Below are 24,426 nucleotides of genomic sequence, written 5' to 3'. Positions count from 1 at the left end.
AAAGCTTTTGGTATGCTGGCCTTTATAAATCAGAGCATTGAGTATAGGAGTTGAGATGTAATGTTAAAATTGTACAAGGCATTGGTAAGGCCAAATTTGGAGTATTGTGTACAGTTCTGGTCACTGAATTATAGGAAAGACATCAACAAAATATAGAGAGTACAGAGAAGATTTACTAGAATGTTACCTGGATTTCAGCACCTAAGTTACAGGGAAAGGTTGAACAAGTTAGGTCTTTATTCTTTGGAGCGTAGAAGGTTGAGGGGGGACTTCATAGAGGTACTTAAAATAATGAGGGGGATAGATCGAGTTGGCATGGATAGGCTTTTTCCATTGAGAGTAGGGGAGATTCAAACAAGAGGACATGATTTGAGAGTTAGGGGGCAAAAGTTTAAGGGAAACACGAGGGGGAACTTCTTTACTCAGAGAGTGGTAGCTGTGTGGAATGATCTTGCAGTTGAAGTGGTACAGGCAGGTTCGGTATTGTCATTTAAAGTAAAATTGGATAGGTATATGGACAGGAAAGGAATAGAGGGTTATGGGCTGAGTGTGGGCCAGTGGGTCTAGGTGAGCGTAAGCGTTGGCATGGACTAGAAGGGCCGAGATGGCCTGTTTCCATGCTGTAATTGTTATATGGTTATATCTATCTTGGACCCAACATATCAATATGGCTACAAAGAAAATATGATAGCAGCCATAATTTATTAGGAGTGTGATTATGGAGAATGTGTGGAGCAGGTTAAGACCTACAAGTATCTGGGAGTACAGTTAGACGAGAAGCTAGACTGGACTGCCAACACAGATGCCTTGTGCAGGAAGGCACAGAGTCGAATGTACTTCCTAAGAAGGTTGGCGTCATTCAATGTCTGTAGTGAGATGCTGAAGATGTTCTATAGGTCAGTTGTGGAGAGCGCCCTCTTCTTTGTGGTGGCGTGTTGGGGAGGAAGCATTAAGAAGAGGGACGCCTCACGTCTTAATAAGCTGGTAAGGAAGGCGGGCTCTGTCGTGGGCAAAGTACTGGAGAGTTTAACATCGGTAGCTGAGCGAAGGGCGCTGAGTAGGCTACGGTCAATTATGGATAACTCTGAACATCCTCTACATAGCACCATCCAGAGACAGAGAAGCAGTTTCAGCGACAGGTTACTATCGATGCAATGCTCCTCAGACAGGATGAAGAGGTCAATACTCCCCAATGCCATTAGGCTTTACAATTCTACCGCCAGGACTTAAGAACTTTTTAAAGCTATTATTAATGCTTTTTGAGATGGTGATTTAGATGCATATCATATTTTTTTTTACTGAGTTAAGTATTGTATGTAATTAGTTTTGCTACAACAAGTGTATGGGACATTGGAAAAAAAGTTGAATTTCCCCATGGGGATGAATAAAGTATCTATCTATCTATCTATCTATCTATCTATCTATCTATCTATCACCATCTGGTATGGGGGAGGGGGTGGTGTACAGGATCGAAATAAGCTGCACGAAGTTATAAACTTAAGTCAACTCCATCATAGGCACTACCCTCCGTAGTATCCACAACATCTTCAAAGAGCAATGCCTCAAAAAGGTGGCATTCATCATTAAGGACCCCCATCACCCAGGACATGCCTTGTTCTCATTGTTACCATCAGGGAGAAGGTACACACTCAACCATTCAGGAATAGCTTCTTCCCCTCTGCCATCCAATTTCTGAATGGTCATTGAACCCGTGAACACTACCTCATTACTTTTTAATTTTCAGTTTTGCAATACTTACTTAATTTAACTATTTAATATGTATTTATACATACTTTATTTCACATTTTCACTATTATTATGCATTGCATTGTACTACTGCCTCAAAGACAACAAATTTCACATATACGAATATGGCTGACATTAAACCTAATTCTGATTGTAGGGGGGGAGGATAATGGGCAGCTGGAACACGGTAGAGGAAGAAAATGGGACAGATGGTCAAAATTTTATGAGGCACTGGTCAGACCACATCAGAAGTACTGTGAGGAGTTTTGGGTCCCATATCTAAGTGAAAATGTGCTGGAATTGGAAAGGGTCCAGAGAAGGTTCACGAGAATAATCCCAGGAATGAAAGGAGTTAATGTATGAGGAGTGTTTGATGGCTCTGGACCTGTACTCATTAGAATCTAGAATAATGGGGGGAGGGCACGGGATATCTCATACCTCACGGAATATTGAAAGGCTTAGGTAGTGCAGATATTGTGGATGTTTCCAATAGTGGGAGAATATAAGACCAGAGGGAGCAGCCTCAGAATAGAAGGATGTCCACTTAGAACAGAGATGTGGAGTTATTTCTTTAGCCAGACGGTAATGTATCTAAGAATTCATTGCTACAGATGGCTGTGAAGACCAAGCCTTTGAGTATATTTAAAACGGAGGTTGATAGGTTCTTGATTAGGCAGTGCGAAAAAGTTTACATAGAGAAGGAAGGAGAACGGGGTTGAGAAGGATAATAAATCAGCCATGATTCTACAGAGCAAACTCAATGGGCTGAATCGCCTAATTCTACTTTATCTTAAGGTCTTACACGGGGAGGAACCTCCCTCGCCCTCACCCCACTACCCAATAATTCCCCATTTCCCAATCAATATCCTGCCCCAATCAGATTCGCTCCATCCAAATGTTTCATACTCCAAATCAATCCTACTTCCTCAATCAACTCACCGCCTTCATATCCTTTTCTCCAGTAAAGATGAGAGATATGTAGATTCTGGAATAACTCAGTGGGTCAGTCAGCATTTGAAGAGGCAAAAGGTGTAGGTCGATGCTTCATGTCTGAGAGGGACAGAGAGCCAGTGTACAGGTCTGAAGTGAGGGCAGATAGTCCCTGGAGCAGGTCTCAAACTGAATGTCAGCTATATGCCTCTTCACAGTCTAGCATATACAGGTCTTCTAAGTCTTTGATGGAGAAAGGGAGATGATTTAAGTTACTCTATGTTAGATACCGGCAGAACTCAGCAGGTCAGGCAGCATCCATGCAGGAAAATGGATAGTTGACATTTTGGGTCAAAAGTCAAGACCTTTACTCCAGACAAGATGGTATTGTGGACAATGGCCTGATGATCACTGTGGGGTCAGAGGACGGTATGGGAGGTGAGTGGTTTTGGGGAAGATGAGTTGATTGAGGAAATTAGGTTGGTCAGATGTGTAGATCTGATTTTGTGGAAGTGAGACTAATTGGAGCATGATATTGATAGGGAAATGCGATACACTGTGGGAGGTGAGGGACTAATGGGAGGTCAATTGTTTAGAGGGAGGGGATTGATTGTATATGGCTATTAGTTACCAAGTGGGGGATTAATTTGGAGTGTAGGTCAAGATTGATTTACAGGAGACGGATTATTTATGGTGAAGAGGATTGACTGGGTGGGTGGCAGATGAATGAATTGGGATGAGTCTGATTTTGGGAGTAGGGGATTATTGGGGGGAGGGAGAAAGATTTGGACAAGGGGTTGACTGGGAGAGACAGATTGAAAGTGTTGAGGTTACTGATAAGGCTTGGAGGCTTTGATTAGTGCGGGGGTTTCTTTACCTGCATGAAGTATTCCTGCAGCAAGCAGTCCACCCAGGGCTCTGCCACATCATTTGGTCTCACCTCATTTGAGATGTCACAGCATTTGATCAGAACCATTTGTAACTGGAGAAGAGAAATGGGATGTTCATGCGCCTTTCTTCTCCCATCCATCCTCCACTTCCCCCCTCTATGCTCTATCCACCCCTTTACCCCTCTATTCACTCCTACGCTCTTTATTCTCCATGATCCATCCTCTGCCCTGCTCCTCCCCTCCGTCCACCACACTCCTCTTCATACTCCACCCTCCACTCTCCCACTTGTCTGTCTCCTCCGCCTCCACTCTCTCCCATCCAATCAACCCATCCCCCATCACGTTCTTGATATTTATCACTTATTTATTTTGTGTTTGTGTCTTTTGCACTCTGGTTGTTTGCCCGCCTTAATGGGTGCAGTCTTTCATTGATTCTATTGTGTTTCTTTGTACTTACTGTATACGCCCACAAGGAAATGAATCTCAGGGTTGTATATGATAACGCGTATGTACTTTGATAATAAATTTACTTTGAACTTTGGTATATCTGACCTGGAGCTGGGAGCACACATCCCAGGGACCACCCACATGACCATCTGTCCATTGGATCCCCTTGAATGGCCGTCTGTCCCTCATACCCCCCCCCCCCAAATGACCATCCATCCCCCAGGGCACCCTAAGACTGTTCCAAATGGTGGTTCATCCCCGGCGACTCCCCAAATGATCAGGGAAATAGTAGAACCAGATATGATCGAGGTGTTGAAGGGGTGTTTCGACAGGAACATGAACATGTAGCCAAAGGACAGAAAATGGCTCATGTGTGGACAGAAGAAAATTAATTTGGTATTTCTGGCACAAACATGGTCAATTTAAAATGACCAATTAAGCTACCTGGTACATTTTAGGATTGTGAGAGGAAACTAGAGTACCCAAGGAAAACCCATTCTTTTTATGCAGAGGAAATACAGACTCCTTACAGAGGATGCCAGGAATAAAAGGGGCCTTTTCTGGTTGGCTGCCGGTGACTAGTGGTGTTCCTCAATGTCAGTATCGGGACTGCTGCTTTTCACATTGTTTGGGTATTGGCACGTGGCCAAGTGGTTAAGGTGTTCGTCTAGTGATCTGAAGGTCGCTAGTTCGAGTCTTGTCTGAGGCTGCGTGTGTGTCCTTGAGCAAGGCACTTAACCACACATTGCTCTGTGACGACACCAGTGCTGAGCTGTATGGGTCCTATTGCCCTTCCCTTGGACAACATTGGTGGTGTGGAGAGGGGAGACTTTCAGCTTGGGCAACTGCCGGTCTTCCATAAAATCCTTGCCCAGGCCTGCACCCTGGAAACTTTCCAAGGTGCAAATCCATGGTCTATCAACCTACAATGATTTGGATAATGGAATTGATGGTGTTGTGGCAAAGTTTGTGGATAATACAAAGACAGGTGGAAGGGTAGGTAGTCCTAAGGAAGCAATACCATTGTAGCAAGACTGAGACAAATTGGAAGATTGGGCAAAAAAGGGACAGATGGAATACAGTGTTGGGAAATGTAGCTGGGATGTGGACCACAGATTACAATGGGAAATAGAAAGGGTGTGTTAAAAGGGCAGGCAGTTTTTTGGTAGTCATGGGAGATTTCAACATGCAGGTTGATAGGGAAAATCAGGTTGGAAATGGATCTCAAGAAAGTGAGTTTGTTGAATGCCTGCAACATGGCTTTTTAGAGCAGTTTGTCATTGAGCCTACTTGGGGATCAGCTATACTGGATTGGATGTTAGGTAATGAACTGGAGGTAACTAGGGAGTTTAGGGTAAAAGAACCCTTAGGAATCAGTGATCACAGTATGACTGATTTCAACTTGAAATTTGAGAGGGAGAAAGTAAAGTCTGACATGGCATTATTTCAGTGGAGTAAAGCAAATTACAAGGCTTATTGAGAAAGTAAGGAGGCATGGGATCCAAGGAGACATTGCTTTGTGGATCCAGAATTGGCTTGCCCACAGAAGGCAAAGAGTGGTAGTAGACGGGTCATATTCTGGATGTAGGTCTGTGACCAGTGGTGTGCCTCAGGGATCTGTTCTGGGACCCCTACTCTTCGTAGTTTTAATAAGTGACCTGGATGAGGAAGTGGAAAGATGGGTTAGTAAGTTTGCTGATGACACAAAGGTTGGGGGTGTTGTGGATAGTGTGGAGGGCTGTCAGAGATTACAGCAGGATATTGATAGGATGCAAAACTGGGCTGAGAAGTGGCAGATGGAGTTCAACCCAGATAAATGTGAAGTAGTTCATTTTGGTAGGTCAAATATGATGGCAGAATATAGTATTAATAGTAAGACTCTTGGCAGTGTGGAGGATCAGAGGGATCTTGGGGTCTGAGTCCATAGGACGCTCAAAGCAGCTGTGCAGGTTGACTCTGTGGTTAAGAAGGTGTACGGTGTATTGGCCTTCATCAATCGTGGAATTGAATTTAGGAGTCAAGAGATAATGTTGCAGCTATATAGGACCCTGGTCAGACCCCACTTGGAGTACTGTGCTCAGTTCTGGTCACCTCACTACAAAAAGGATGTGGAAACCATAGAAAGGGTGTGGAGGAGACTTACAAGGATATTGCCTGGATTGGGGAGCATGCCTTATGAAAATAGGTTGAGTGAACTCCGCCTTTTCTCCTTGGAGCGACAGAGGATGAGAGGTGACCTGATAGAGGTGTATAAGATGATCAGAGGCATTGATCATGTGGATAGTCAGAGGCTTTTTCCCAGGGCTGAAATGGTTGCCACAAGAAGACACAGGTTTAAGGTGTTTGGAAGTAGGTACAGAGGAGACCAGGGGTAAGTTGTTTACACAGAGAGTGGTGAGTGCACGGAATGGGCTGCCAGCAACAGTGGTGCAGGCGGCTACGATAGGGTCTGTTAAGAGACTCTTGGATAGGTACATGGGGCTTAGGAAAATAGAGCGCTATGTATAAGCCTAGTAATTTCTAAGGTAGGGACATGCTCGGCACAACTTTGTGGGCTGAAGGGCCTGTATTGTGCTGTTGATATTCTATGTTTCTTTGTTAAAGTGGTATGAAAGAGGAGTTGGCCAAAGTTAATTGGAAGGAGCTGCTGGCAGGAATACAGCAGACCAGCAATGGCTTGAGTTTCTGGGAAAAATGATGAAGGTGGAAGATAGAAGTATTCCAAAGATGAAGAGATATTCAAATGACAAAATAGGACAACTGTGGCTGACAAGGGAAATCAAAGCTAATGTAAAAGTACAAAAAAGGACATACAACAAAAATTAGCAGTAAGATAGAGGATTGGGAAATTTTTTAAACCCTACAGAGAGCAACTAAAAGAATCATTAGGAGGGAAAAGATGAAATATGAAAGCAAGCTAGCAAACAATATCAAAGTAGATGGTAAAAGTTTTTTCAGGTATATTAAAAATAAAGGATAAGTGAGAGTGGACATAGGACTGCTAGAAAATGAGGCCTGAGAAATAACAATGAGATGGAAGTAACAAGGAAATAACAAGGAGATTGAACTTGCGGGTGTGAATTGGGATGATATTTTCACAGGGAAATGTACTATGGACATGTGGTTGATGTTTAGGGATCTCTTGCAGGATGTTAGGGATAAATTTGTCCTGGTGAGGAAGATAAAGAATGGTAAGATGAAGGAACCATGGGTGACAAGTGAGGTGGAACATCTAGTCAGGTGGAAGAAGGCAGCATACATGAGGTTTAGGAAGCAAGGATCTGATGGGTCTATGGAGGAATATAGCGTAGCAAGAAAAGAGCTTAAGAAGGGGCTGAGAAGAGCAAGGGGGCATGAGAAGGCCTTGGAGAGTAGGGTAAAGGAAAACCCCAAGGCATTCTTCAATTATGTGAAGAACAAAAGGATGACAAGAGTGAAGATAGGACCAATTAGAGATGAGGGTGGGAAGATGTACCTGGACGCTGTGGAAGTGAGCGAGGTCCTCAATGAATACTTCTCTTCAGTATTCACCAATGAGAGGGAACTTGATGACGGTGAGGACAATATGAGTGAGGTTGATGTTCTGGAGCATGTTGATATTAAGGGAGAGGAGGTGTTGGAGTTGTTAAAAAACATTAGGACGGATAGGTCACCGGGAATATTCCCCAGGCTGCTCCACGAGGCGAGGGAAGAGATTGCTGAGCCTCTGGCTAGGATCTTTATGTCCTCGTTGTCCACGGGAATGGTACCGGAGGATTGGAGGGAGGTGAATGTTGTCCCCTTGTTCAAAAAAGGTAGTAGGGATAGTCCGGGTAATTATAGACCAGTGAGCCTTACGTCTGTGGTGGGAAAGCTGTTGGAAAAGATTCTTAGAGATAGTATCTATGGGCATTTAGAGAATCATGGTCTGATCAGGGACAGTCAGCATGGCTTTGTGAAGGGCAGATCGTGCCTAACAAACCTGATAGAGTTCTTTGAGGAGGTGACCAGGCATATAGATGAGGGTAGTGCAGTGGATGTGATCTACATGGATTTTAGTAAGGCATTTGACAAGGTTCCACACGGTAGGCTTATTCAGAAAGTCAGAAGGCATGGGATCCAGGGAAGTTTGGCCAGGTGGATTCAGAATTGGCTTGCCTGCAGAAGGCAGAGGGTTGTGGTGGAGGGAGTACATTCAGATTGGAGGGTTGTGACTAGTGGTGTCCCACAAGGATCTTTTCTGGGACCTCTACTTTTTGTGATTTTTATTAACGACCTGGATGTGGAGATAGAAGGGTGTGTTGGCAAGTTTGCAGATGACACAAAGGTTGGTGGTGTTGTAGATAGTGTAGAGGATTGTTGAAGATTGCAGAGAGACATTGATAGGATGCAGAAGTGGGCTGAGAAGTGGCAGATGGAGTTCAACCCAGAGAAGTGTGAGGTGGTACACTTTGGAAGGACAAACTCCAAGGCAGAGTACAAAGTAAATGGCAGGATACTTGGGAGTGTGGAGGAGCAAAGGGATCTGGGGGTACATGTCCACAGATCCCTGAAAGTTGCCTCACAGGTAGATAGGGTAGTTAAGAAATCTTATGGGGTGTTAGCTTTCATAAGACATGATACAGGCATACAAGGTATTAAGAGGAATAGACAGAGTGGACAGCCACCTCTTCCCCAGGGCACCACTGCTCAGTACAAGAGGACATGGCTTTAAGTTAAGGGGAGGGAAGTTCAAGGGGGATAATAGAGGAAGGTTTTTTACTCAGAGAGTAGTTGGTGCGTGGAATGCACTGCCTGAGTCAGTGGTGGAGGCAGATACACTAGTGAAGTTTAAGAGACTATTAGACAGGTATATGGAGGAATTTAAGATAGGGGATTATATGGGAGGCAGGGTTTGGAGGTCGGCACCACATTGTGGGCCGAAGGGCCTGTAATGTGCTGTACTATTCTATGTTCTGTGGCTGATGAACTCAATGAGTATTTTGCAGCACTGTGGAAGACACTGACAGTGTGCCAGATGTTGAAGGGCGTGGGTAGAGAAGTGGGTGCAAATACTGTTACAAGAGAGAAGGTGCTGAAAAATCTGAAAGACCTAAGGGTGCATAAGTCACCTGGACCAGATGAACTGCACGCTAGGGTTCTGAAAGAGGTAGTAATAAAAATTGTGGAGGCATTAGAAATGATATTTAAAAATCATTAGACTCTGGCATGTTGGCAGAGAACTGGAAAATTGCAAATGTCGCTCCACTCTTTAAGAAAGGAGGAAGGCAGCAGAAAGGAAACTATAGACCAGTTAGACTGACCTCAGTGGTTGGGAAGATGTTAGAGTAAATTATTAAGGATGAGGTAATGGTGTACTTGATGACTCAGGACAAGATGGGCGAAAATAAATTAAAGATAGCGTGCAACAGAGATGATAGAAAGGACAGGCAAGAGATGAGGCATAACCACAGTGAGTGGGATGAGTTACAGGGCAATAGAGGCATGGTGCAGTTAAAACAGAAAGCAACAAATACTGGACTGAGAGTGTTGTATTTGAATGCAGGCAGCATAAGAAATAAAATGGACGATCTTGAAATTCAGCTACAGATTGGCAAGTATGAAGTTGTTGCCATCTCTGAAACTTGGCTAAAGGATGGCTGCCATTGGGAGCTGAACGTCCAAGGATATACGGTGTATTGGAAAGATAGGTTAGTAGGCAAAGGGGGTGGTGTGGCCCTGTGTATAAGAAATAATATGAAATCATTAGAAAGGGATGGCATAGGATTGGAAAGTGTAGAGTCTCCATTGGTTGAGTTAAGAAATGGCAAGGGTAAAAGTACCCTAAGGGCAGTTGTATACAGGCCTCCAAACAGCATCCGGGATGTGGATAACAATTACAGCAGGAGATAGAAAAGGCATGTCAGAAAGGCAATGTCATGATAATCATTGAGGATTTTAAAATGAAAATAGATTGGGAAAACCAGGCCAGTACTGGACCTCAAGAGAGAGAATATGTAGAATTCTTAGAACAGCTTGTTGTTGAGCCCACTAGGGGATCAGCTGTGCTGGATTGGGTGTTGTGCAATGATCCGGAGGTGATAAGAGAGCTTAAGGTTAAGGAATCCTTAGGAAACAGTGATCACAATATGATCTAGTTCACTTTGAAATTTGAGAAGGAGAAACTAAATTCCATTGTGTCTGTATTTCAGTGGAATAAAGGAAATTACAATGACATGAGAGGGGAACTAACCAAGGTTGACTGGAAAGAGACACCAGCAGGAAGGACAGCAGAACAACAATGGTTGGTGTTTCTGTGAAAAATGAGGGAAGTGCAAGACAGATATATTCCAAATAAGAAGAAATTTAAAATGGAAGAAGGACACTACCATGGCTGACAAATTGAGTCAGAGCCAAAGTAAAAGTAAAAGAGCGGGCATACAAGGAAGCCAAAGCTAGTGAGAGGATAGAGGATTGGGAAGCTTTTTTTAAAATTCACACGGAAACTAAGAAGGTCATTAGGAAGGAAAAGATGAATTATCAAAGGAAGCTGGTGACTAATATCAAAAAAGATACTAAAAGCTTTTTTAAATATGTAAAGGGTAAAAGAGAGTTGAGGATAGATATAGAAAATAATGCTGGAGGTATTGTAATGAGAGACACAGAGATGGCAGAGGAACTGAATGTGTAATTTACATCAGTCTTCACAGTGGAAGACGTCTGCAGTATACCAGACATTCAAGAGTGTCAGGGAAGTGAAGTATGTGCAGTGAAAATTATAACTGAGAAGGTGCTCAGGAAGCTTAATGATCTGAGGGTGGATAAGTCTCCTGAAGTGATGGAATGCACCCTCAGGTTCTGAAGGAAGTAGCTGGAGAGACTGTGGAGGCATTAATGAAGATCTTTCAAGAATCGTTAGATTCTGGCATTGTAACCAGATGACTGGAAAATTGTAAATGTTACTCTGCTATTTAAGAAGTGTGGGAGGCAGCAGAAAGGAAACTATAGACCTGTTAGCCTGACATCAGTGGTTGGGAAGTTGTTGGAATCGATTGTTAGGGATAAGATTATGGAATACCTGGAGGCACATGACAAGATAGGCCAAAGCCAGCATGGTTTCCTGAAAGGAAAATCCTGTCTGACTAACCTTCTGCAATTTTTTGAGGAAATTACAAGCAGGGTAGACAAAGGAGATGCAGTAGATATGGTGAACTTGGATTTTCAGAAGGCCTTTGACAAAATGCTGCACATGAGGCTGCTTAGCAAGATAAGAGCCCATGGAATTATAGGGGAGTTACTAGCATGGATGGAGCATTGGCTGATCGGCAGAAAACAGAGTGGTAATAAAGGGATCCTATTCTGGCTAGCTGCTGGTTATCAGTGGAGCAGGGGTTGGTGTTGAGATCGCTGCTTTTTACTATGTATGTCAGTGATTTGGACCATGGGATCAATGGATTTGTGGCTAAGTTTGCCAATGATACAACAGTAGCTTGAGGAATGGGTGGTGTTGAAGAAACAGAGCCTGCAAGAGAGACTTAGATAGTTTAGGGGCATGGGCAAAGAAGTGGCAAATGAAATAAAATGCTGGAAAGTGTATGGTCATGCCCTTTGGTGAAAGAAATAAACAGACAATTATTTAGATCCTTGTGCAGGACACCCTAAAGGTTAACCTCCAGGTTGAGTTGGTGGTGAAGAAGGCGAATACAATGTTGGCATTCATTCTAGAGGTAAAGAATATAAGAGCAAGGATGTGATGTTGAGGCTTTATAAAGCACTCGTGAGACCACACTTGGAGTTTTGTTTGCAGTTTTGGGATCCTTATTTTAGAAAGGATATACTGACATTGGAGAGGGTTCAGAGAAGATTCACGGGAATGATTCCAGGAATGAAATGGTTACCATATGAGGAACGTCTGGCAGCTCTTCTACTGTATTCTCTGGAGTTCAGGAGAATGAGGAGGGATCTAATAGAAACATTCCAAATGTTAAAAGGCCTGAACAGATTAGATGTGGCAAAGTTATATCCCATGGTAGGGGAATCTAGGACAAGAGGGCATGATCAGCCCATGATTGAATGGTGGAGCAGACTCGATGGGCTGAATAGCCTATTTCTGCTCTTATATGTTATGGTCTTATAGTCAGCATGATTCCCTTAGGGGAAAATCTTGCCTGACGAACCTGCTGGAATTCTTTGAGGAGGTTACAAGTAGAATAGATAAACGGGATGCTGCAGATGTTGTACATCTGGACTTTCAGAAGGCCTTTGACAAGGTGCCACACATGAGGCTGCTTGCCAAGTTAAGAGCCTATGATATTACAGAAAAGTTACTGGCATGGTTAGAGCATTGGCTTATTGGTAGGAGGCAGCAAGCGGGAATAAAAGGATCCTTTTCTGGTTGGCTGCCAGTGACTAGTGGTGTTTTGCAGGAGTCAGTGTTGGGACCGCTTCTTTTTATGCTGTATATCAATGATTTAGATGAGGGAATACATGACTGTCTTTTCAAGTTTACATATGATATGAAGATTGGTGGAAGGACAGATAGTGTTGAGGAAACAGGTAGGATGCAGAAGGACTTAGACAGATTAGGATAATGGGCAGGAAAGTGGCAAATGAAATACAATGTTGGAAAATGCATGGTCATGCACTTTGATAGTAGAAATAAACAGGGAGAAAATCCAAATACTGAGATGGAAAAGGACTTTGGAGTCCTTGTGCAGAACACTCTAAAGGGTAATTTGCAGGCAGAGTCAGAGGTGAGGTGAGAAAGCCAAATGCAATGTCAGCATTAATTACAAGAGGTCTAGAATACAAGAGCAGGGATGTAATAGTGAGGTTTTATAAGGCACTGGTGAGGCCTCACCTTGAGTATTATGAACAGTTTTGGGCTCCTCATTTAAGAAAAGATGTGCTGGTATTGGAGATGGTCCGGAGGAGGTTCACAAGGATGATTCTGTGAATGAAAGGGTTATCATACGAGGAACGTTGTGATGGCTCTGGGTCTGTATGCACTGGAATTTAGAAGGATGTGGAGGGTATCTCATTGAAAGCTTTTGAATGTTGAAAGGCTTAAACAGAGGGGATGTGGAAAGGCTGTTTTCCATGGTGGGAGAGTCTAGGACAAGAAGGCACACCCTCAGGAAAGAGGGGCATCCATTTAAAACAGAAATGCAGAAAATTTTCTTTAGCTAGACAGTGGTGAATTTGTGGAATTTATTACCACAGGCAGCTGTGGAGGCCAAGTCGTTGGGTGTATTTAAGGCAAAGATTGATAGGTTCTTGATTGAACACAGCATCCAAGGTTATGGGGAGAAGGCCGGAGAGTGGGACTGAGGAGAGGAAAAAAGGATCAGCCATGATTGAATGACAGCAGAAATTCAATGGGCCAAATGGCCTAATTCTACGCCTTTGTTTTATGGTTTTATCATGGGCTTGCCCCCAAGATGGGTGGGATTGTCACCGAGATTAGTGGATTATTCCCTGAGATTGGCTTGTTGTCACTAAGATTGGCGGGATTGTCAATGAGATTGGCGGGTTGTCAATGATATTGGTGGGATTGTCAATGATCTTGGTGGGGCTGCCACTTAGCGTGGTGGGTTTGTCACTAAGAGATGATCAATGACTTCAGGAGATCAAAGGACAGAGTACTCACCCCCTTCCATATACATGGAGAGGTAGTGGAAAGTGTGGAAAACCTAAAGTTCCTTGGAGTTATGTTGTCAAAACAGCTGACATGGACCACCAACACTTCACTGCTTGTAAAAAAAGGCACAACAAAGACTCTTCTTCCTCAGAAAACTGAAACAGGCCAGACTCCCACAAAAGCTGTTGCTTAACTTCTACAGCAGCATAACTGAAACCATCCTGACCAACAGCGCCACAGTGTGGTATGCCAGCTGCACAGCCGCTGAGCGACAAGACCGGTATCGTGTAGTGAAGGCAGTCCAGCGAATTGTCAAGATGGAGCTCCCAGGACTGGGCACCATCTATTCCAGCAGACTCAGGAGGCAAGCGATCAGCATAACCAGAGACACCACACACCCTGGCCACTCCCTGTTTGACCCACCACCATCCAGCAAAAGGTTCAGGACACTAAAAGCCAGAACAAATAGACTACAGAACAGCTCCCACAGAGCAATGACTGAAACTGTGAGCACACACATGCACACACAAGGACTCAAATACTTGCACTAACGGCACTTTGTGCATTACTGTGATATTCTGGTGCTGCTGCAACTTATTTTCTGCTACTTATCTATTTAATACTGTTTTTCTATTACTGTCTTGTTTTTATCTGCCACTTTATTTAATTGCCTGAGAGGAAGCCAAACAGAGTTTCATTGTACCTATGTATAATGACAATAAAGATCATTCAATTCAATTCAATTCAACTGAAGATTAGTGGATCTTTCCCTGAGATAGGCTGGTTGTCACAGAAACTGCAGAAGGAAACTAACAAGGTCATTAAGAAAGATTGCTGTATTCACTGAGATTGGTGGGATTGTCAGTGAGTTCAGAATGGTTGTCACAGAGATTGGTGGGGTTGTCATCGAGGTTGTTGGGGTTTTCTCCAAGATTGCTGTATTCACTGAGATTGGTGAGATGTCACAGAGATTGGTGGGATTGTCATCGAGTTTGATGTGATTGTCACTGAAATTTTTATGTGGGGTTGACTCTGAGTTTAGTGAGTTTGTTAGGGTTACTGAGATTAGTATAGAAACATAGAATAAAGATACATAGAAATCTACAGCACATTACAGACCCTTCAGCCCACAATGTTCTAGAGTGGGACAATGTGACCCACTCTAGAAACTCCCTGAAATTTCCCTAGCACATAGCCCTTTATTTTTCTAAACTCCAATTACCTATTCAAGAGTCTCTTAAAAGCCCTATTGTATCCACCTCTATCACTGTTGCCAACAGTACATTCCACTCTGTGTGAAAAACTTACCCCTGACATCCACTCTGTATGTACTTCCAAGCACCTTAAAACTATGCCACTTTGTGTTAGCCATTTCAGCCCTGGGAAAAGCCTCTGACTATCCACACAATCAATGCCTTTCATCATCTTATACACCTCTATCAGATCACCCCTCAAAGGCCAAGTTCACTCAACGTATTCTCATAAGGCATGCTCTCCAATCCAGGCAATATCCTTGTAAATCTCCTCTGCACCCTTTCTATGGCTTCCACCTCCTTCCTGTAATGAGGCGACCAGAACTGAGCACAGTACTCCAAGTGGGGTCTGACCAGGGTCCTATATAGCTGTCCTCACGGCTCTTGAACTCGACCCCACGTTTGATGAAGGCCAACACACCATACACCTTCTTAACAACACTGTTAACCTGTGCAGCAACTTTCAGTGTCCTATGGACATGGACCCCAAAATCTCACTGATCCTCCATACTGCCAAGAGTCTTACTATTTATATTATATTCAAATTTGACCTACTAAAATGAACCACTTCACACTTATCCAAGTTGAACTCTATCTGCCACTTCTCAGCCTAGTTTTGCATCCTATTGATGTCCCGCTGTTACTTCTGATAACCTTCCAGACTATTCACAACACTCCCAACTTTTGTGTCATCAGCAAACTTACTAACCCACCCTTCTACTTCCTCATCCAGGTCATTTATAAAAATCTCAAAGAGGAGGGGTCTCAGAATAGATCCCTGTGGAACCCCACTGGTCCTCCATGCAGAATATGAACCATCAACAACCACCCTTTGCCTTCTGTGGCAAGCCAATTCTGGATCCACAAAGCAAGGTCCCCTTGGATCCCATGTCTCATGACTTACTGAATGAGCCTTGCATACAGAACCTTATCAAGTGCCTTACTGAAATCCATATACACTGCATCCACTGCTCTACCTTCATCAATCTGTTTTGTTATATCCTCAACGAATTCAATCAGGCTCATAAGGCACGACCTGCCCTTGACAAAGCCATGCTGACTATCCCTAATCAGATTATGTCTCTTCAAATGCTCATAAATCCTGCCTCTAAGGATCTTCTCCAACAACTTGCTCACCACTGAAGTCAGACTCACTGGTCGAAATTTCTTGGGTTATCTCTACTCCCTTTCTTGAAAAAATGAACAACATTTGGAACCCTCCAATCCTTCAGAACCTCTCCCGTTCTCATTGATGATGCAATGATCATTGCCAGAGGTTCAGCAATCTCCTCCCTCACTTCCCACAGTAGCTTGGGGTACACCTCTCCTGCCTATGTCAATGGTAGGTACCAACATGTACCACGACCTCTGGCTGCTCACCCTTGCCTTCAGGAATATTCTGCAACTACTCAGAGGCATCCTGGACCCTAGCAGTCAGGAGGCAACACACTATCCTGGCATCTCTTTTGCTGCCACAGGATCTCCTATCTGTCCCCCTAACTATCGAGTCCCATATGACTATTGCTCCACCTGACTTCACCCTATGCTTCTGAGGCTCAGAGCTGACCACAATGCTGTTGGTCCGGCTGCTGCTGCCTTGCCCAGAGAGGTCATCACCCTCATTAGTATCCACAGGGATATACTTGTTACTGAGGGGAATAGTCACAGGAGACTCTACACTGACTTCCTTCTCCCTTTACCTCCCTCAGTGTTCACCCATCTGCTCCCTGAATTCTGCACTCTGAGTGTAACCAACTGCTCAAAAGTCATACCTATCAATTGTTCTGCCTCTCGGATGATCCTAAGTTCATCCAACTCCAGCCCCAGCTCCTTAATGTGGTCCTTCATGAGCTGGAGTTGGCTGCACTTCCTGCAGGTGTAGTCATCAGAGACACCATTAGGTTCCATGAATTCCCACATCCTACAGGAGGATTAGTGGGTTTGTACCTGAGACTGGCATGGGTTGTCACTGAGATTAGTTATTAACTGAAATTGATGGGGTTGTTACTGAGTTGTTGGTGTTGCCACTGAGACAGGTTGGTTTGTCATAGAGATTGGTGGGGTTGTCAATGATAATGGTGAGGTTCTCACTGAGATTGAGGGAGTTGACACTAAGACTGGTGGGGTTGCCTTTGATATTGGTGTGCTGTCCATGAGACTAATGGGGTGTCACTGAGATTGTTGGGGTGTCCCTGAGACTAGTGGAGTGTCCCTGAGATTAGTGGGGTGTCCCCGAGATTGTTGGGGTGTCACTGATATTAGTGGGGTATCCCTGAGACTGGTGGGAAGTCCCTGAGATTATTGGGGTGTCCCCAAGATTGTTGGGGTGTCACTGATATTAGTGGGGTGTCCCTGAGATTGGTGGGGAGTCACAGAGATTGGTGGGGAGTCACAGCGACTGTTGGGGAGTCACAGCGACTGTTAGGGTGTCACTGAAACTGTTGGGGTGTCATTGAGATTAGTGGGGAGTCCCTGAGATTAGTGGGGTGTTGCTGAGATTAGTGGGGAGTCACAGAGATTGCTGTATTCACTGATATTAGTGGAATTTTGAATCCTGCAGGTTAGTGTTGGAAGGCAGCACTGAGGTTAAGGGCCTTGTCGAATGGTACAGCTGGAACACAAGGTAGAATCGCCTAACTTCTTCTGTACCTTCAGCCCTCCTCCTCTCTCCTTTCCTTTCTGGGCTAATTCTGTGGTGTTGCAGCTCCCCCCTTTAACACTCACACAAGTCACGTCATCCTTGTTGGTGAAATCAAAGTTGTCGATCTTTTGTTTGAATGAATCGAGAATCTCACCATGCCGAGCCATATCTGTGGCCAAGATCAGTGTGATGATACCCTGCAATGGATGCCATACTTGGTCAGTTTGACTCCAGACAATGACATTAATCTGTGCCACCCCTCCTCCTAAAGGTGCTAGTCCACCTCTGATTCCCAGCATGTGAACATTCAGTTCCTGCACTGTGTTCAGATGTGGTGGCCCTTCATTTATGCCCCTGCCTTTAACCCAAGCCCCCATTCTCACCTGTCGGATCTGTTTAGCAATCTCCGGGTCCATGTTGTTGAAGATGTTACACTCGGGCTGCGAGAAGATCTGGAAAGCCACAGCGCAGTGATGGTTTTCCAGAGGTGAGATGTCATTGTAGCGGACTGCAAGCTCAGTGCGAGCATTGATTTGATACCTATCAAAGAGAAGGATACTGGTGTTGGAACCAGACTGACCCGGCCTTGTCTCATGGACTCAGTGAGCCATTTTGCCCTTGTCAATTGCAACTGATCTTTCTCCTTGGTATCATTATATAAAGCAGCACATTACTGAGCTGGTTGTGCTCTGTAAGCTTTAGCATCATTCTCCAGTGTAGGTTTTGTCAAAGGCCTTACTGGTCCATGTAGATTACATAAACAGCACTGCCCTCAGAAAAATCATCAATGTTCAAAGTAAATTTATTATGAAAGTACATATATGCCACCATATACAATCCTGAGATTCATTTTCCTGTGGGCATTCATAGTAAATATGAAGAAACACAATAGAATCAATGAAAGACTGCACCCAACAGGATGGACAAACAACCAGTGTGCAAAAGGCAACAAACTACAAATACAAAAAAAGAGGAAGAAGTAATAAATAAGCAGTAAGTATTGAAAACACGAAATGTAGAGTCCATAGTTTGTGGGAACAGTTCAGTGATGGGGCAAGTGAAGTTGAGTGAGGTTATCCCCACTGGTTGAAGAGCATGATGGTTGAAGGGTGATAACTGTTCCTGAACCTAGAGTGGCTTATTTCTTCAAAACATTCAGTCAAATTGTTAAAATGGGATCAAAAAACAAAAGGCCAAAGACTCTCAAGGTCAGGCAGTAGCTGAGGGGGAATAAATCGACACTTCAGATCAAGATCATTGTGGGGGAAGGAAATTTCATTTTAAATCAAGATCATTGTGGGGGAGGAGTCAATATTTCAGATCAAGATCTTTGTGGGGGAATGAATCGACTTTTCAGATTAAGATCGTTGCGGGGAAGGAATCAACTTTTCGGATTGAGATCGTTACGGGAAAAAAAAGTCGATATTTCAGATCGAGATGGTTGTGGGAAAGGAATCGACATTTTAGATCAAGATCATTGTTGGGGAAGGAATCGACACTTCAGTTCAATCGTTGTGGAGAAACAATCGACGCTTCAGGTGGAGATTGTTCTGGGAAAGGAATCGAGTTTTCAGATTGAGATCGTTGTGGGGAAAGAATTGACATTTCAGATCAAGATTGTTGTGGGGAAGGAGTTGACTTTTCAGATCGAGATCGTTGGGGAATGAATCGACATTTCATGTTGAGATCATTGTGGGGAAGGAATCAATATTTCAGATCGAGATCGTTGTGGGTGATGGAATCGACATTTGAGGTCGATTGTTGTGGGGGAAGGATTCCCGGTGTTAGTGACTGCTCTGTGGATGTGTGAATTTGATTGTTTCATAATGAAATTGCACTGTGTTCCAAGTTAATGAATAAACTGTCTAGACTGATGCAGAGGTTCTGAAAACCAGCCTAGAGCTGTGAACAAACTCAGTGAGAGATGAAGGGGAAAAAATCAGGTTAATGCAAAGATGGAAAAGACAAAAGTTACGATAGACAATGGTGAAGGAAGGGGATGGGTTATTGGAAGGCAAGATGGCAGGTGGGGAGAGGATGAAGAGGGTAAAACTCACGTGTTGTTGTAACCCGGGTGATCGAGATCATGGCACACAGCGGCACTCATCAGTGTGAGGATGTCAACCTGGGTCAACTTCTCCTGCAACACAGATGCACTGATCTAGAGAGATGGGATGTCCGTGCCACCTGCACATTCTGCTTTCCGCAGCTCCATCTTCCCATCAATGACCCTAGCCTACTCAACCAGTCCAACTCAATGCCTTTCCAGTTATTCCTGACTATTTTAATTGCTACCTTCATTGCCTCTAATGCTATCCTCTATAAGACTGATAATGTTGAGACATTCCAATCTTTCATATCCATGAATTACATCTTCATTTATGATCCCAGTAATCTGAAAATTTGTGTCTATGATACTAGAATATAAAAATCATGATATTTCCCAATAAATGACAAGAGGGACCCTGCCTCCAGCTTGGCCATCAATTAATCACCTCTTTTAGGAGATAAAATATTATCTTTAATATTTTTGATGAGAAAAACCAAGTTATGAAGCCCCTAATCGTCCCATCCAACTTATCTTGGACATTTTGGGAAGACTAATTTAAAATTAACCAGTAGCAGAGTCAGGGGATGGTCTCCCTTCCTCCCCCAACCCCTGCACCCCTCCCCCTCCTCCCCATCTATCCCTACTCCCCCTCCCTCCCCATCTATCCTTACTCCCCCTCCCTCCCCACCTACTCCCACTTCCCTCTCCCTCTTTCTGTCCCTCCCCTCTCTCCCCCCTCTCTGCTCCTCTCTGCCTGTTCCTTCCTCCCTCAGATTCCCTCTCCCTCTCCCTCCCTCCTTTTGTCTGCTGCACTCTTCCATCTCTCACCATCCACACCACTGACCTGCAGTTGACATAGCTCGATTATACTGTACATCATCTGAGTGACACAGAAGCAGTGACGGAAGTTGTGAAATGGGTTGTTCCGATAATTCTCATGAACACACAACTTAGGAAAAAAATGAAAATACATCCAGTTAAAGCAGACACACCCCCTAGCCACACCTCTAGCACAACCTCTCCCATTAATTTCCACCACAGTTCACCCTTCCTGTGATGCTGACATCCCACTGGTACTGTCCTGATGAAGGGCCTCAACCTGAAATGTTGACCATTTATTCCTCTCTTTAGATGCAGCCTGACCTGCTGAGATCCTTCAGCATTTTGTGTGTTCCACTGGTACTCTGCCCTTGTTTCTCCTCCAATCTCTGAGTCACCATTCTGTCCTTCCATCAACTTCAGCCCCTACACTGCTCCCTGCACACAATATGCCATCTTCATCATCATCACGGAGACTATCATCATCAAAGATGATGGAGTTCAACCCAGATCAATGTGAAGTGCTTCATTTCAGTAGTAACTTTGCTGATGACACAGAAGTTGGGGGTGTTGTGGATAGTCTGGAGGGTTGTCAGAGGTTACAGCTAGACATTAATAGGACATAGAACTGGACTGAGAAGTGGCAGATGGAGTTCAATCTGGATAAGTGTGAAGTGGTTCTTTGCAGTAGGTCAAATATGAAGATAGAATATAATATTAATGGTAAGACTCGACAGTGTGGAGGATCTTGGGGTCTGTGTCCATGAGACACTCAAAGCTGCTGTGCAAGTTGACAGTGCTGTTAAGAAGGTATATGGTGTATTAGCATTCATCAACCATGGGATTGAGTTTAAGAGGTAATGTTACAGCTATGTAAGACCTTGGTTAGACCCCACTTGAAGTACTATGCTCAGTTCTGGTCACCACATTACAGGAAGGATGTGGATACTACAGAGAGAGTACAGAGGACATTTACAAGGAAGTTGCCTGGATTGGAGAGCATGCTTTATGAGAATAGGATGAGGGAACTTGGCCTTTTCTCCTTGGAGTGACGGAGGATGAGAGGTGATCAGATAGAGGTGTGTAAGATGATGAAAGGAATTTTCCCAGGGCTGAAATGGTAAACATGAGGGGGCATAGTTAAGGTACTTGGAAGCAGGTACAGAGGGGATGTCAAGGGCATGTTTTTCACACAGAGAGTGGGGTGCATGGAATGCATTGCCGGTGATGGTGGTGGATAAAATAGGGTCTTTTAAGAGGCTTCTAGCTAAGTACATGGAACTTAGGAAAATGGAGGGCTGTGTGGTAGGGTAACTCTAGGCAATTTCTAGAGTAGGTTATATGGTCGGTACAATAATGTGGGCCAATGGGACTGTAATGTGCTGTAGAGTTCTATGTTCTATCATTATGCGCCATGTCATATGACATAGATGATGTCAGGATGGAGGTCCCAGGATGGGACACCATCTATTCCAGCAGACTTGGGAGGAAAGCAATCAGCATAACCAGAGACACCACACACCCCGGCCACCCCCTGTTTGACCTGCTGCCGTCCAGCAAAAGGGACAGGACACTAAAAACCAGAACAAATAGACTGAGGAACAGCTTCTACCCCAGAGCTGTGGCCTCCATCACACCACTCCCACAGAACAATGACTGAAACTGTGAGCACACACAAGGACTCAAATACTTGCACTAACGGCACTTTGTGCATTACTGTTATATTATAGACAATAGACAATAGTTGCAGAAGTAGACCATTTGGCCCTTCGAGCCTGCACCGCCATTTTGAGATCATGGCTGATCATCTACTATCAATACCCGGTTCCTGCCTTGTCCCCATATCCCTTGATTCCCCTATCCATAAGATACCTATCTAGCTCCTTCTTGAAAGCATCCAGAGAATTGGCCTCCACTGCCTTCCGAGGCGCTGCTGCAACTTATTTTCTGCTACTTATTTATTTAATATTGTTTTTTCTATTTCTGTCCTGTTTTAATCTACCACTTTATTTATTTGCCTGAGAGGAAGCCAAACAGAGTTTCACTGTACCTATGTATAAAGACAATAAAGATCATTCAATTCAATTCAATCATGGTCTTGACCATGAATGTTCTTGGCACATTTATCTACAGAAGAAGTCTGCCATTGCCTTCTTCTGAGCAGTGTCTTTATAAGATGAGTGACTTTAGCCATCAATACTCTTCAGAGATTGTCTGCCTGGCACCAGTGGTCGCATAGCCAGGACTTGTGATATGCACCAGCTGCTCATACAACCATCCTCCACCTGCTCCCATGGCTTCAGGTGACCCTGATCAGGGGAAATGCAGGTGCTACTCCCTGCCTAAGAGTGACCTGCAGGCTAGTGGAGGAAAAGAGTACTTCCAGCTGCTTTGGTAGGGATGTATCTCCACCTCCCCCCCACCCAATGTCATATTAGGTTTTAATATGTTCACATTTTCAGCATTACATTTTAGGCCACATTAGGATTATTGAGTGCAGTTCTGGTCACCACACGCTAGAAAGGCTGTCAAAGTTTAAGGGAGAGTTGGAAGGGTTCACCAGGATGTTACTTGGAATGGAGGATAGGAACAAGAAGGAAGAGTTGAACAAGCAAATTATTTGTGCTGGAGGCCAAGGGGTGAGATATACAGTTCTCAGAGGTGTAAACAGGGTAGATCGTTGCCCTAGGATGAACATGTGAAATGCTAGTGGACATGGGTTGAAGGTGAAATGGGAAAACGGGTCTAGTATTTTATTAGTCAGAGAATGGTACGTGCCTGGAATGTGCTGCTAAGAGAGGTGATAGAAGCTGATGCAATGCTCACTTTTAACGGATATTTAGACAGGCACGTGAACAGGCTTGATACGGACCATGTGGAGGCAGATGGGATTAGTTTAAATCAACATCATGGTCAGCACAGAGATTGTGGGCTGAAGGGCCTGTTCCTGTGCTGTACTCTTTGCATTCCATCTTCCTTCAGGCAAAGGTCCTCCTGTAAAACTGTACGGAATTAGCTCCAGGGTTTAGATTGAGTGACGATGAAGGAGCAGTGTTCCAAGTGCAGATGGTGGTCACCCAGAGAACGATGCATGGCCAGGGAGAGGGATAAGTAGAAACACAATGACATTTAAGAAGTGTCAGGGTGAGTATTGAATTGTTAGGTTCAGAAGTTCTGGTCAGCATGGACACCATGGGCTGACTGTCTATTTCTATGCTGGAAGTCCCTCTAACTCTATGATGAGGCCAGTGAACCCTGTTGGATGGTGGAACAGAGTTGAGGGTCCATGGCTGACCTGCACCTATTCTATGACAATTCTGCACTCCCTCAGTAAGGCCCCTCCCAGTGTGACCTTCCCTCAGTATCGACACCTCCTTCAGTAAGGTCTCTCCCACAGCGTAACGATCCCTCAATGAGACCCCTCCCACAGTGTGACCCTCATTCAGTACTGCCCCTTCCATGGTGCAACATTCCAATGAACCTGCCCCTTCATTCATCATGCCTTCTGACTGCCCCCTTGTTAGTCTGTCTCACTGTGTTGATCCCCTGCTTATTTAATCTCCATTCATGGTGCTACCCTCTCCTCCCCCACCCCCACCGTCTCTGCCGCTCTCCCTAGGGGACTGTCCTTACCAGCCACCTCTTCAGAGTTATGGGGTCGATGCTAAAGTCTTTGACCAGCCCCAGGCTGTGGTACATGTGCTCCAAGCAGCTCAGCATCTGTGTGGTCGGTGGAGGGGGTGGAGGTTGAGGTGGGAGGGAGAAGAGAAAGGCAGATCATGGCAGGTTTTGGACAGTCACATGGAACAATCACAGCCCAAGGTGAAGAGTCCTCTTCCCCAGGAGAAGAGCCCCTGTGGCTTCCACCAGCCCCAGAAATCTCCACTGTACTCATGGACACCGACTGCTCCTTGTCCAGGTACACCTTGGCACAGATGTAACCATGGAAGAAGGGCAGGCAGTCAGCTTGAACAGAACACCTGACTGTCTGTGGCTTCTACCCATGAAAGGCCTAGAGTGAAATGACCAGGAGCGGGTGGGGAAATGACAAG

General features: G+C 44.4%; 1 protein-coding gene across 13 annotated transcripts in view; it reads right to left on the bottom strand.

Moving 5' to 3' along the window:
• The window catches only part of pde9aa (phosphodiesterase 9aa), a 304,953-nt gene that overhangs the window by 83,334 nt on the left and 197,193 nt on the right, over nucleotides 1-24,426 (bottom strand). For 9 of the 13 annotated variants that reach the window (XR_012098854.1, XR_012098851.1, XM_073044716.1 and 6 more), the window contains 6 exons: nucleotides 24,008-24,094; nucleotides 20,400-20,504; nucleotides 19,563-19,645; nucleotides 17,889-18,045; nucleotides 17,589-17,702; nucleotides 3,554-3,658 (listed from right to left, as the gene is read on the bottom strand). Coding sequence is in view for 9 of the 13 variants with exons in the window: in XM_073044716.1 (XP_072900817.1) it covers nucleotides 3,554-3,658; nucleotides 17,589-17,702; nucleotides 17,889-18,045; nucleotides 19,563-19,645; nucleotides 20,400-20,504; nucleotides 24,008-24,094 (651 nt within the window). In the remaining 4 variants the exon portion in view is untranslated. The remainder of the gene's footprint in view (nucleotides 1-3,553; nucleotides 3,659-17,588; nucleotides 17,703-17,888; nucleotides 18,046-19,562; nucleotides 19,646-20,399; nucleotides 20,505-24,007; nucleotides 24,095-24,426) is intronic. The other 4 variants (XR_012098853.1, XM_073044721.1, XR_012098852.1 and 1 more) reach the window with 3 other exon arrangements.

This window comes from Hemitrygon akajei, chromosome 5 (genome assembly GCF_048418815.1).
Source record: "Hemitrygon akajei chromosome 5, sHemAka1.3, whole genome shotgun sequence".
NCBI lineage: Eukaryota > Metazoa > Chordata > Chondrichthyes > Myliobatiformes > Dasyatidae > Hemitrygon > Hemitrygon akajei.
The sequence above is the reverse complement of the archived record's forward strand: the minus strand, read 5'-3'. Positions and strand labels throughout refer to the sequence as shown.